Source organism: Gymnogyps californianus, chromosome 2 (assembly GCF_018139145.2).
Source record: "Gymnogyps californianus isolate 813 chromosome 2, ASM1813914v2, whole genome shotgun sequence".
NCBI classification, from domain to species: Eukaryota; Metazoa; Chordata; class Aves; order Accipitriformes; family Cathartidae; genus Gymnogyps; species Gymnogyps californianus.
Genome location: NC_059472.1, coordinates 79336877 through 79351771, shown reverse-complemented (window position 1 = coordinate 79351771; position 14895 = coordinate 79336877). Strand labels below are relative to the sequence as shown.

At 43.5% G+C, this 14895-nt stretch overlaps 1 protein-coding gene across 1 annotated transcript in view; it reads left to right on the top strand.

Moving 5' to 3' along the window:
- Positions 1 to 2295: 2295 nt before the first annotated feature.
- DAP (death associated protein) overlaps positions 2296 to 14895 on the top strand; it is a 57397-nt gene continuing 44797 nt past the window's right edge. Inside the window, exons 1-2 of the mRNA XM_050892650.1 lie at positions 2296 to 2408; positions 9134 to 9230. Coding sequence (XP_050748607.1) covers positions 2354 to 2408; positions 9134 to 9230 — 152 coding nt within the window. The 5' untranslated portion in view covers positions 2296 to 2353. The remainder of the gene's footprint in view (positions 2409 to 9133; positions 9231 to 14895) is intronic.

Below are 14895 nucleotides of genomic sequence, written 5' to 3'. Positions count from 1 at the left end.
TACCTTCAGTCTTTCCTCCCTCCCCCTGGGCTTCTCACCCAACCAGTCCTGGCTTCCACTTCATTGCCTGAGGAAAGATGCTTCTTCTGCCCCACCGCTGCACTCGCTCTGCTTCCACAGTTCTCATGTCACCTCTCCACTGCCCCCTACTCAACTTTTTGTCCTCGTCTCCTTGTCCGCTCAGGCCAAGCCCTCCTGCGCCTTGGTTTTTCCTGTTTCCATCTCTCTTCCCCTCTTCCAGTCCTTGCTCCTTCTGCACCAGAATGGTTTGCCTTGGGGTCCCAGCTTCCAAACCCAATGCACAGCTGCATTTGCAGGAAATACCCCGTTTCAGCCCTGCGTTTCGGGGACGTACTCAGGATAGGTGTTGTATTTTAGCTGTGAAGCCACAGCAAGCCTTCACACAAGTACTTGTGTTAACGGCGACGTGCAAAGTTTTGTAATGTTAAGAAACGTTGCCAGCTTTTGCAAGAACTGCCAAAGCACATCTTTGATGTAATTCTTCCTCCCAGTGCACCTCCACATACCAAATTTTTGCACTGAAGTATGAAATTATTACTGATTCTTAGAGAAAAACCATCAACTTGTGAGGTTTTTAATGTCATAAAGCACATTTTCTTTAATTTCAATTCTATAACAGCTGGTTTAGATTAAACCTGCAATAGCAAAAATTCATACTGACTCCAGTGACCAGCACACATACCTGGGAAAACTAACGATAACTGAAAGTATAATCTTTTAATTCAAATCCAGAGGCCAGTAGACAAAGAAGCATTAAAATCTCCATTTAGGAAATAATTCTGCCCTAGAAAAAATTATAATCTGAATAGACTTTGACAGAGACTGGAAAGGGAATTGGCGTCATTTGTGTTAGGCTACACAGAAGGTGACAGAGCTGAAAATACAATCTGAGACTCTAAAGTGCCATATGTGTAAGAAATTGAAATTACCCAGCAGCAAAATGCAAGAACTTAGTTACAGCATTTTTATAACATTTGCTTCATGCAGGCTGTTAAGGATACTATGATGTGATTATATTTTGGTCTGTTGCCAAAAAAACCCCATATATTTACCGATCACTTATATTTTCACAATGGTAATACGATTGTAATAAAGACTCATAGCAAATGACTAAAATATTACTATATTAATTTCCCTATAACGTAGCTGGAGTATTACTGCAGCACTTTTGGGGAGTTCAACTTCCAACCATCATACACGCATCTTTTGGGGTACTCGCTTTCCTTATGTCGAATTAGAAAAGAAAACCAGAAGAGCCTGTATGGTTTACACTTTGCTGCTAATATAATTAATTTAGATATCATGCTCCGTGCCTTTCCACATCACTTGGAAAATGTAACTAACAACTGAAGCGTTTGAAAAATTCCTTAAACCGGTGTGAATCAGCGCTGTGATTTCAAAGGGAAAGGTAATGAGATCTGAGGCGCAGGCAAGATGAGCGCTACACATGCCACTTCACACATACGTGGTTTGGCAGAACAAAATAAAGTGGAAGATGTGAACTGCCAATTAGTCACTAATGAAAAGTATTGTTTGAAGTGCACGAGCACGTAATTCAGAATCATGTTAACTGCCTGTGCCGTTTTCTCATAGCAATTAAATAAAAAGGTGTATTACCCTCTAAAATTGCATATGCTATCCAAACGGGATTTTAAAGGCGGTCTGTCGCAGGAACCGGTTACGTAAAGTAAGATGAATTCATATTGCTCAGGGGAAAAAAAAACAAAACAGGCAGGCTTCAGCAGGGCGGCAGTTTCGCAACGCTGACTTCACACTTCGCAGCGGCAAGAAGGATCACGAGAAATTAAAAAAAAAGCCCAAACGGCAGGTAACCCAACAGAGGCAGGAACAGAAGCAGACTGAAAGGGAAAGCAAGCAGGCGCCGTGCGAGCATTGGGCTGTAACCCGCCCCACCACCCGCCAGCTCCCCGGCAGGGCGTCAGCCCGCGGCGGAGCCGGAGGGCACCGCGACGCGGGACGCCTGAGGAGCGAGGGCGGGGGCCACAGCCGCCCCGCCCCGCCGCCCCGCCCCGGCCCCACCCGCCGGGCCCGGCGGCACCGCCCTCCCCCGGCGGGGCGGGGCTGGGCACGGTTCCCCCGCCCCTCGCTGGCGGCGGCGCGTCCGCGGAGGGGCGGTGGCGGCAGCGGCAGCGCGGGCACGCCCTCAGTGGGCGCGGCCTGGCGGCGGCCCCCGGCGGCCACGTTGACAGGGCGGGAGCGGGGCCGCGCCGCGTAGCGCGGCGCAGGGCAGGCTGGGCGCTGGCCGTTGCTCGTTGCTCGGCGTCGGGGTGCGGGTGCCCGGTGCGGGAGCGGGGCCGCGGCCACAGTAAAAATGTCTTCGCCTCCCAAAGAGAAAGCAGAGACGCGGGCCGGACACCCTCCTGCTGGTACGGCCGCCGGTTCCCGTCTCTCCGCTTTTTCTCTTCCCACCCCTGGGGACGGGCCGGGGGGCCGGGGCGGCCAGGGCAGCCGCGGGCCGCGGGGGGGCCGAGCGCCTCTGGGAGAGCCCGGCCGGGCGCCGGTTCCCCGCGAAGTCCCCGCCTTGCGGGCGCCGGGATGCTGCCCGGGGCTGAGGAGGGTGAGGGCGGTCTCGGGCTGCCGGCGGTCGTGAGCCCCGGGTGGTTTCCCCGCGCTCCTCTGCTCGGGCGCCGCCGCCCAAAAGCGGCGTCTGATCGGGCTTTCCGGCACTGGGAGGTGTGCGTGGCTCCCCCGCCTGATCTCTGCCTGCCGCTCGCCCTCTCTCCCGCCGCTGTCACTGCCCTCGGGCAGCCTTCGCCAGTAACGGGGGCGACGCGCCCTGCCCGGCTTTTCCCGGAGGAGCTCTGTGGCTGCGGACAGATCCTCATCGGGTTTGTGCTGTTTGGCACCTCCAGCTTCTGACCCGGGAGACAGCGTCGTGTTCGTCGGTCCTTGTCCGTGAGGGCATCCCGCCCTCGAAAGGCGGCGGAGGCCTATGAAACCACCGCCTGGGGCTGATCAAGGCAGGAAGGGGAAAAGAGCAGTCTCAGCCACATCACAGCCTGCATGGCTGTTCGCAACACAGTGCAAGCTGAGTGTGAACAGACAAACTGCACATTAATAGTACTCTGTGCATCCATTTTGCCGGTGGGTGTTATGGTGCGAGTGCTAGAGCAGGCTGCTCGCTCCTAGCTTTAATTCTGGAGGCTGGCAGGGTAGGAAACAAGTAAAGCCGCCTGCTAGCTGCCCAGCGAAGGAGCTCCAGCACCTTCCACCTGCTGCTGCATGCTCATGGGCGAGCAGAGCAGCGGGTGGTCAGGGTAGGAGCTGTGTTTCACCTTCACCACCATCCATAGACCGCAGCTCCTCTCTGTAGGCGGGTGGGGTTCAGTTACTCGCAGGATCCGAGTTGTCTTGTTCCTTCACATACTGTTAGTTTTTCTTCTTTATTACAGTTTTCTTAAAAAAGGGAACTTTGGTCCCTCTACCAGCAACTTTTCCTGTGTCTTCTAGTGTTTCCTGGTGGAATAGTTGAAGGGGTTTTTTTTTAAGTGTTTCAGCCAAAAAATGCTGAAATTCTTAATGCACAGGGTGGTTAGTTTTATATTCAAATCACTTGATGAGATTTAAAGTTCAATTTGAAAACAGTTTTTGAACCCAAATAGAATTCTGCTCTTTTTATAATGAGGCCCTGAAATTCCTTTAAATAGATAATAGAAGTGAGAAATAATGGCTTTGCTTTGCATGGCAAATACAGTTCAGCAGTATGGTTAAGCCAATCTCTTGTCTGAGCAGAGTCATCTCAGTTCTGCAGCCTCCCTTGTCGTGGCGTTAGCTCTTACCTGACCTCCTTGGTGAGCTGGTTCAGGGAACCAAACCAAAGCACCTTTCCCAACGTGGACGGGTTTTGCTGCCATACCTCCTCGAGCTGGCTTGCCTTGGGGTCAGGTAAACGTCAGCTTCAGTGTGAAGGGATGGTTAAGACCTTAGGTTGATTTAGCTGTATATTCCTGCTGCACTACCGATGGAAAGGGAACAAAGGATAAATGGTGGATATTTTCATTTAGATGCTTTGTAACTATTTTCTGATGCTGTTGCATATTTGAGAGTTTTGCTGCAAAACCTGTCTTTTGAAACAGGTGGAATTTTTTTAAAGACTTGAAGTGAGCCTCCATAGGCCCCATGAGAAACTAGTGGTGCACAGTGCAAAAGCACAACTGGAGTACAGTACAAGTTTCCCTTGCTGTCAGAGTATTTCAGTTTTTTTTTTTTCTTTTTAAAACATGCATCCACATATGAACTGAAGAACTTTTTCAGCTATGTGCCTTTTAAGATCATTAGCATCCCTGAGGGTTTTTTTGTGAGTGTACACCAATTCAGCTTTGGAAGGAAGGCGATCACCAAGTCTCTCTTTGAGGCCAGAAAAAAGCTAATGCTTTACAGTATCTTCAGGTCGTTTCTGGAAGAAGATGGTTCTGAGCTGGTTGGCAGAGGAAGGTGGCCCTGTGGTCTTTTAGCACTTTGAAAATCCACAATAAGTGTGCTGACTAGCAACAGTTTATATTTACTCTAGGGGCTGAAGCTAGGTTTTAATCCTCTGTCTCAAGCTGGTTTAGATCCTTGAATAATAATACAATGCAATAGGGCAGTTTGCAAACAAGTTTTAAGAAAACGAAAGTCAAAAATTCTTAAAAAAAATAAAAAATGACTACATAAATACAGGTGGAATTGTGTTCATAATAATCAGGCAAGTTCCTAGCAAGGCAAAGACGTGAATAGGGGATCTTTTTTGACTAATGGCTTAAAAGCTCCGGGTTTGCTGCATGCAGTTGTATAAAGAGCCCTAACTGTAATTACGGATGTGTCTTACCCCACTGAGTATGAATTAGACATGTAAAAGTTAGGAAGGATTTGGATCATCAAGTTAAAAGCAGAATTGACAAATCTGTTGTTTTTCATATGCACCGTTAGCCCTCACTTATTGACTGTGTGCAGTCTGTTAGTTTCCTCTCTGCATTGATCTTTCACATAGGGCAAAAAAAAAGACAAGAAAAGCACTTGAAAAGACAAAGGATAATGAAATGGAAAGAAGCCTCAAGATCTCAGGCTGGTAACAGGGTGCACAAAGCAACTTTGAACTCCTTTCTGAAACTTAAGAGGGCCCCAACTTAAGTTTTATTAAATATTCATCTGTCAGTGAGATCAATGTATCTATAATACATTGCTGATTAGGTTTGTACAGCTTGCAGTCCCTCTAAAGAGGTCTGCATAATTATGTTTTAGCTGTTCATTTCTTCTAGTAGATACTGTGGAGAAATAAAGCAAGGTGATTGTGTTAATAGTTTAGTTATGAAGCTTTGCAGTAGGTTCATGAAAATAGTTACATGCTTTTTCTTACATTAAAAAAATATAGCTCTGAGGCAAGATTTCTGTGAAATGAAGGTATATAATAACTTACTTCCATTCTTGTTTGGTCAGGCACTAATGTATGCTCCCTTAAGCTTGCAGAATGGCATATTTTGCATTTCCCTTAGTCTGGGCTTTTCATACATCTTATCGATGTGATGGAATCTGTTATAACGTACATAAGAAATAAATTTTGTGTTAATATTTAATACTATACTCAAGGAAAATGGGAAGCTGCTAAAGCTCTTGGTTATACTCTGGATTTCTAAAAGTTCCTGTCTGGTTGCTGTGACCAGCAGGCGATTTGGGTTGAGCTGGAAGGTTTCCCCAGGAAGGACTGCCTCGGGTCTGCAACCTGAGCGAGCTGGGGCCGGAGCCGTCTCTGAGCTGCGGTGCTTCTCTAGGTACTTGGTGCTTGCTGCGACGCGGTGGGGTTTATTTCAGAATTCAGTCTCTGAAAGTGGGAGCAGTCCTGAAGAAGCACAGCAGTGGGGAAAAAAAAAAAAGGGTAAATAGACTGAGAATGTTTACCGACTCCAGATAGTCTTGAGTGGTAATTGATTAACACAGTTGTTTAATACATTTCCAAAAGGAGTAGTCATACCCTTATGAGGAACGCAGGCTGGCATTCACAGGACAAACAAGACAGTCCTGTCTGCCTCTCGGGGGGGGAAAGCATGACAGATAATAATTAAAATCCAAAACTCAGCTCTTATCCAGCAGTGGGGCAAACAGACTTGTGCTGTTGCTCTTCTCGGAGCATGCTGGCAGATGATCCCCTCTTTGTTTCATGCTTTAGAGGCTGGTGGCCTCTTGTCCGTCCCCACCGTGGGGAGCCGTTCCCGGTCCCCTCCTGCCTTAGCACAGGTCCCACCTGACCTCTCCTGAGCAACTGCAGCCTCAGCTCCCTCTTCAGCGCGGGAACTGCTTTCTTCCTAGTCCCAGCACGGTGTTATTGACGCTGTTGTCTTCTGGGCACTGACTTCTGGCAGCGTTCTGGAAGGTGGTATATCAGTTATTTAAATCCTCTCTCTGCTCTGTGCAGGATTTAATATAAGGAAATCTGAGTTCTTACTCTTAAGAATGACTTTTAAGTGACAAAAACACTGTGGTAAGCATCTGTCAAATTATGTAGTAAATGCTAGGCAAGTAAGAAACAGATGAATCCTCGTAAGTCCCAAGAAAATGTCACAAATGGAGTGGGTTTTTGTTTAGCTTGGTGGATGTAATCATCATTTCTTCTGTCTGTCTAACCCTGAGGTGTAGCTTGGTTGAAACCGTTTGAAAAAAAAGGTGAATTATGTTGCAAGGGTATTTCTCTTCTTAAGCTAAGTCTCTTGAAACTAGATTGGGTATGAGCATGCTGTGTCACGGGTGGCAGAGACGTACATCAGCTATATGTACAGGATGCTGATCTAATTATTTCACTTTTGGTCTCAGAAATACACATTATTACTGCAGTTGTTTGCTGGATTCTTCTTTTGGTTTCCCAGATCGGCACAGTAACCCTGGATTACTAAAGATTATTCAGTTATGCACCAATATACTTTTAGCTGTCTATACTATTCCTGTTGATATTAGTGCAAAAAATCAGATTATTAAAATTATTAAGTTACTGCATTTGTCAGGCACTATTATGTCTTTTAATTGTCTGGTTGTTTGCTTTTTAATCCCTGTTAATTCTACATACAGACACGTGTTAGCTACATATCTTTGCCAGTGACGGATAAAGAGAAAACAAGTGGCTGGTGGCCTGATGATACACAGTATGAGAGATTTTAGACCACCTAAATTAGCACTAAATCTTTGGGTGTTGTTTTCTTTAGTTTTCTATTAGATGATGAAGAACGTGGAAGCGTGCGTGTGTTGTCCAGAAGTGCTGTTTGTAGCCTGGCAGATGTTGCTGTGGAGACAGCATCTTTCACAAAAAGTAATTTGAAAGGGAACTAATAACTGATTGTGCAATGATGTTAATTTTATAAGGTACTGTAAATAAAACATACCAGTCACTGATTAACTGACGTGTTAGAACAAGACAGCACTTGACAGAACTCAGTGGTTGCTTTTGCAAACAAACTTAAATTTCTAAGGAGTTTGCATCAAGAAGAATTAATAGGAATTTTAATTTTTGTTTCATTTTTAAAACTACATTTCTTTGTTGCCTAACCTTTCTGTCTTTCCTTGTCCTGTGTGAAACATTTCTCATGAATTTAAGTATTGTAAGTTTTATGCTGGAGAACACAAAATGGTTAGTGTGGTTTGGTTTTTGTTTTTTTTTTTAAAAAGCATGATAAGGGGACACAGTTTTGATAGGTTTTAAAAGATATTTCTTTGGTTTTGTCTGTTGATCGCCTGTCTTTAGTTGATGTCCTTTACTGAATCAGAAGTTTATCTTTCAAATATCACACAAAGCTTAAAATCTATTTTAAAAATCCCAGGGCCAAAGAGCTGTCACTTTCTCCTGCGGCAGGTCACTTTCTCTTTACTGCTTGCCTTCACCCAGGCTGTAGAAGTTCTGCACAGGAGTGTCCTTTCCATCACTGTCCTGGTTAAGAACTGAGAACTAAACCTGTTTCTGAGTTTCAGGGATTAGCATTGAACTGCTGTGAGGTGCCTTAATCCCTTTGTGGCTGGACACAGGAGGGCTGTCAGAAGTACAGCCTCCCCTAGCCACGCTGGCAAGCCGCTTTGGCTCCTTCCGAGGGTTGCTCTGGCATCCTGGTTGCTCCAGCTGTGACATCTCTGCCGAGGCTGTCCACAGGCTTACTGTGCCGTGGCAATGTGACACACAAACCAACGCATCTGTGGGTGGTTTTATTGACTCCTGATCACGATAGTGGTTTTCTGATGCGGTTGCTGATGGCAATGTAACCCATCCAATTAGCTAACGAGATGCATCACCTTATCCTGTGCTGTCCTGTGAGTGTGTATAGCAATGGTTGAAGAAAAAAAAAAAAAGTGCAATATTAAAACAGAAAGCAGATCAAGAGCAGCCTGCCTGTTGCTCTGCTTAGTAGCTGCAGTGTTAGGCCTGGCTTGGTTCCTATTTTATATTTCACTTTGGAGAGGATAAATGATGAACATAAGTGGAAGCATCACAAGAAGTGAAAGTATCCCTTTGAAACACAAAACGTTTGCGTCATTTCTAAAACTAAATCATGACAAGGATTTGAAATGTTGTGTTTTGCAAAACAAAGCTCTGTTCTAAATGCAAGTTAACAGTCCTCCTGAACTTTGTGTTTTATTATACTGTTCATGAAGTACTTCTTTGTATAAATACTATTATTATAGCTGTAGTTTTTAACTTGAAATGACAAGTAAGGTTCTTCAGCCCTTCTTGTTTTACGGGAGTATTTAACATTCACGTTTGTGGCCTTTTGCGTAGTGTTGTGCAAACCATTGCCTCTGTTTCTTCTTCTGACTGCTGCAAGTTAGTAGGGGTGGGGAGAGAGTTGAAACAGAGTTGAGTTTTCTAAAATGGTATTAGAAGCAGGTGGTAAAATGAGCTGCAACTTCTCAGGATGAGCAAAGATAGCATGATGTGAAAGAGAATGGCAGATGCGGTCCTGAAGTAGCTGTTCCTCAGGCTTGCCGCTTTTAAACACTTTGGGCTCCTTTTTCAAACTGTGATTACTGTTAAACTACTCTGCATAATATTAGGGGGGAAGCAGGGGAGGGTCATCCTTAAAATGTTCTTCACTTATGCTGATATGACTGAGGTTTGTTGTCTCTCTCATTTTCATTCCAGTGAAAGCTGGTGGGATGCGGATTGTGCAGAAACACCCACACAATTCTGATGCCAAAGAAGAAAAAGATAAGGATGACCAAGACTGGGAAACCAGCAGGTGAGCACTTTGATTTGGTGCATGTGCTATAGCAAATTTCCATGACCTTGAACCTCATCACCAGTTTGTTTTCCTTGCGGATAGCAAACCAACGATACAGTTGGTTTTGTATCATAAAATTGATTTAAAGCGATAGCAAGTTACATTGTCCTTCAAGAGAACTGGGGAATTTGGGAATTTTTACCTTGCTGAGCCTCCTTTAAATGATCCTGCCAGGTAAGAGAAAGTTAGAGAAAAAAGTACAGTTAAAGTAAAACATCAGCTTTCCTAAAATCTCTGAACACTTCAAACTGTGCAGAAGCGTAGAGGCTAGGCACATTTGGACACAAGCATTAGGCTGTCAATCTGTGTGTGAGGTGTTCTTGCTGTGTGCTGGGTGATTCCTTCTGCCCTTTGGCCCATACTTCTTTCTCTGTGAGGTATTTGACAATATGGTGCTTTTTAACAGACAAGTAAAAATAAATGCTATGAATATTATCTGCTTTTATTTTAGGTGGGAATCTAGCAGTTTTAGTGGTGGAGGATACCAAGACAGACAGCAGTTACTTAGCAGTTTTGACTAGATTTATCAGATAACTGCTGTGTAGAAATGAAAGCAGGGAGGTTCAATGGACTGTTGCTGTATTTCTGTTCATACAAAAGCCACCTGGTTTTGTGCTGCTTTCCTCGGCTAGCTGTTTTTCTTTGTAGCCAAGACTATATTTACCTGAAATCTTTACGTACTAGCTTACTGCATGGGTTTGTCTTTGCTATTTGCTCAAGGCAAAAAAACCAGAGTCGTTCTTGTGCTTTGGTAAGTAGACTGACTTATATGATGTTTATTTTACATGTAAAACAATGGTAATAAATGAGCATTGTGAAAATGTCTGTATAAATAAGAACAAACGTGTCTTACTAAATCATAGCTTGCATAGGAAACCTGTTTATGAGAAGGGAAAAGTAATTTTAATTAATATATTCAAATGAAAGGCAGGAAAATGAAACTTTATGCCATTTCTTCATTAACCAAGTTGGTCGTCTTGTGTTTCTGTTCAGTGGCAAGTAAGTTGGAACAGAGTCTATATTACAGTCAAGATTTGTCCAAAGGAAGGAATCATATTGTGTGGTTAATATAAACTCTGCTTGGGGATGCATCCTTTTATTTAAGGTGTGTTTGTGGTGGGTTGACCTTGGCTGGACGCCAGGTGCCCACCAAGCCGCTCTATCACTCCCCTCCTCAGCAGGACAGGGCAGGGGGGAGAAAATAAGATTGAAAAAACTCGTGGGTCAAGATAAAGGCAGTTTAATAAAGCAAAAGCAAATGCTGCGCACAGAAGCAAAGGAAAACAAAAGATTTATTCTCTCCTTCCCATCAGCAGGCAATGTCCAGCCACTTCCCGGGAGGCAGGGTTTCAGTACGTGTGGCCGTTGCTCCGGAAGACAAACGTCATAATAACGAATGCCACACCCCCACACCCCCTCCTTTCTCTTAGCTTTTATTGCTGAGCAGACGTATGGTATGGAATACCCCTTTGGTCCGTTTGGGTCAGCTGTCCTGGCTATGTCGCCTCCCAAGATCTTGCCCACCCTCAGCCTACTGGTGAGGGGGCAATGTTGGAGAGACAGCCTTGATGCTGTGTGAGCGCTGCTCAGCAGTAGCCAAAACACTGCTGTGTTACCAACACCTTTCTAGCTACCGATACACAGCACAGCACGATGAGGGCTGCTGTGGGGAAAATTAACTCCATCTCAGCCAGACCCGGTACGGTGTTATATACCTGCTTATTCTTACATTTCCTTGGCATGCCAACCTCATGGCAAGAGAATCTCATTAGGATCCAAATCAGAAGACTTCTTAAGCCTGTTCACAGATATAAACCTCTGTCACAATATAGCTATCTATCTGCTTTATTCCTTTCTTCAAACAAGATTATAACCTTCCCCTCTCAAATAGTGTAGGGAAAAGTTAAAATTTAACCTTGATATTTGTGGCTGTGTCTGCTTTAGCAGGTGCTGTAGCACAATAGAAGCAGATCTGTAGGGGGAAACGGTCGGTGCTGACGACTTCATGTTCACACTGCGTGTGTTTTGGCGATTACTTAGTCTGGTGTTCTGGACTGAAGGACCAGTCCTAGCTGGCGTGTGTTAGATGTCTCCCTGGACTGCATGTCATCTGCAGGGAGTCTGGGTCAGATGCCCTGAGACCAATCCACAATGCAAAACAAAGCCTGGCCAACAGAACGATCGGGAGGGGGAGTACACTCCTGATCTTAAGATGCTAACAAATACACACTGTATATTAATATTGTAAAGCAGGTCTGTGAGCAGTTTTTATGCTTTAAAGGCAGAGGAGAAAGTTTAATGACCTCTAGAGCTACCTTATTAACTAGGGAATAGTTAGCTGTTGCACCTCATAAAATCCATTCCGTCGGCCACCTGATCAATTTATTGTCAAAATATGCACTTACAGTGTGCTCTTTGCTTTGGTTTTCTTGTAGAGGATACATGATCGGTCTGTATTAGGCACTTGTGCATACAGTTATTCTTAAACCTGTATATTAATACAAAAAGCATTGGTCTGAACTTTTTTTCTTTGATTTAATCCTCTTGAGAAAGAAAGCGGCAGGAGGGACAAAAGGAGCATAGTTAGATGGGAACCAGCATGAATTATGAAACAAAACTGTAAGTTGCTTTACAAGTCTGAGAGAAGTTTTTTTCCTGGTGGAACTGGGAAACCTTTGTGTCTGTGAGGGAAAGGGTTTAATGTGCCTGTTGTAGGCTCCTGTGGGAATACTTGTACAGCTCCGGTGGCTGTACAAGCTATAGATGTGAGCAAGAAGTTATTTAGCTATAGACAGAATAAACAAACTCCACAGGCCATAGTACATAAAGTTGTTGTTGTTTGTTAAAATTAAATTACGTTTGCAGCATGTCAACTGCTTTTGTGTTGGAAGGTGCAGTCCCCTGGAGTTTCTGTGTCTGCTCCTGGTGATTCACGGTGCCCTTCTAAAACACTTGGATTTCTGATGCCTGTGGAGGGAGGTTTATCAGGAGATGGGGACGGGTTTATCAGGAGGGGGAGAAGAGGACACTAGCACTCTGTTCTGCTTTCTCTGGCACCAATATATATATATGTACGTTTCGGTCTTTGCTAGTTGATATTTTATGTCCTTTTGCTAAGCAGATGCGGAGACATCTGTGTTTTTAACTTTCTACTCTCATGTTTTTCGTCTGTGCCATTTTAAGGTAGTATCGCTGATATGATGCAATCTCTACTCCCTGTTGCATTCAAAGTTAAAAGAAGCAAACAGCCCTTCAGGCAATTCTTATCAGGTGATACGGGAGCTGAATGATGTAGGAGAAAATAATAGAACAGAGAAGAGTAATTTGTGTGTGTATGTGTGAAGAGGGAGGCTAGGATGATTGAGTGATTCTTTTAATCTCATTGCAGGCTTAGTTGAGGACAGATTAGTGGAACTGGCAGTAAATGGAGGCAGAGGATTTCGAGCTCTCCCAGAGTTCCCTGGGAGCTCTGAGAGCACGTCCTCCCCACGATGGCACAAATCTGAGCAGCTGCTCAGCAAGAAAGCTTTCAGCTAGAGTTCGTAGAAGTATTTGTGGCTTCGGAGACAGCTGGCATTGTTTTTGCAGCGTGCTTGCAGAAAAATACATTAGGTCAGTGTTTTTAGTCTTAATGTAAACAAAGCTGATACAGATGAGCATCCCTGAAGTAGCTAACTGTGCTGTGATAAAGGTGACTTTAAGGTAACGTTCACTAGGTGTATCTTCTTTGACATTTCTTTTTCTCAGTTGTTTAGCAACTTGCAATCCAGTTACTGTAATTTACTCTGCAAAGTATCTTATTCAGTTCTGTTTCCTAAAATAAAATTGTTACGACAGCCTACCATTTCATGAAATGGTAGGCTGACTTGTCATAGTGGTGATTTACGATCCCTTAAAACAATATGCAGTAAGATGATTTTATACAAATTTAAACTTTTCCTACAAGGCAGTTCTCAGCCTTGAGCGGTAATGGAAATAATTTTATATGTCTGGTATAAATATAGTTTTACTTGGAGGAATGGCTGGATAGGATTATATGGAGAAGACTCAATGCAAGAAGGGAGGGCTTGTATCATTTGGTTTAGGTGAACTAAAAAAATGTGTGTGGCATCCAAAGCCAGTGGCACCACTGTGGTCAAGATGTCAGTGGTAAACTTGACTGTCAGGTGCGGTCCTCGGCCAACATGTTCTTCAAGACAAGAGTGATTTTGATCAGCCTGGTTGGAGATGGGATACTGGCTGGATGAACTCCTGGTCTGATCCATTATCGATTTTCTTATGTTACTGTAATTAAGCTTAAGACTTGGGTTGATCTGTTTTTTGGATATGGTTGCAATTTTGATTGATTGACAGTCATCCTGATTGCTGCCGGAAGGTTTTTTTTTGTGATGCTAGATGAAGGTGAAACATATAATTAGAAGTAGGGTTATGAATAGAAACCATCATTTTCAGGCCTGTATGTTGTCACAGAAAATATTTGGAATAAGTAGGCTACTCATAGTCCTGGGCTTTATTAGAAGCCCATTAATGCATGTTTAACTGAGATTTGCAATATCATGCCCGCTCCTGTGCCAGCTCTGACTCTAGCCGTAATAAATACTCCTGAAAGACAGATAATTTGAAGTGAGAGCTGCTTGTTCAGTTTTGTACAAGAGCTTCATTAATTGTCACTCTGGGACCTCAAGAAGAAGAAACTATAATTATATATCAGCATCTGGATTTAAAAAAAGTATTTAAAGCAAATATCTGGCTCATTTTGTCTTTTAACAAACAGGGTAAACTGGAAAGGCTTTCATGTCTAAAGACTCTTTCCTTCTCTTTTGTTATATTTCTGAAAGTGGGTAATTACAGCAATTTAATTACTGAATATAAATGCGGTAGAGTGGTTTCTCAGTATACATATGTAAATTGTATGTGTTTTGTATCTTAAACTTACCTGGAGATTGTGAATCCAGCATTATGTCTGACCTTCCCATTAGCTCTAGAAAGAATAAATTATGCAGCCTGGATTTTAATTTAGGCTGTGGATATTGGCCTTAGCTATATTTATTGGGCAAAAGAAAAAGAAAAACAATTAAGAGGATAATTTAGAATGTGGTGACTCAAAAGCAAAATCACGTTAAGTAAGCATATGGGTGTCCGTATGTCAAAGAGCTGGTCTCAGTACTTAATCAGTTACATGGTGAGAGGGGAGTTGTCGAAGGCCCCTGTTATCCTTCAGGTATCTCTGTGTTACTTGTTAAGTCTGAATATGCTAGTTAAGCTGCGCCTGCTTTTTGCCTTTAGAAATGTGATGGAAATCTCAAAAATTTAGGCTGCGGGTGTATGCTTTCATTCAAGAGTAAATTTGTTTTTCCTTTCCCTCACTTTGCTCTGTTGCAACTGACAAGAAATAATCCACAGGCATTATTTCCATTTTTCATTTGCCACTGAAGATTGTGCTGTCATTGAAATATATTTAATTTTTGCCTTGTAATGACCCTTGTTGTCCAAACTTCTGACAGAATTTAAAAAATATAAAGTAGATTATACAACTAAGCCATTAGAGCAGGTTTGTATGTTTGTTTACACCCTAAATATGGAAATGCTTCAAACTATTTCTGCTTGTATTTCACCCTGTTGT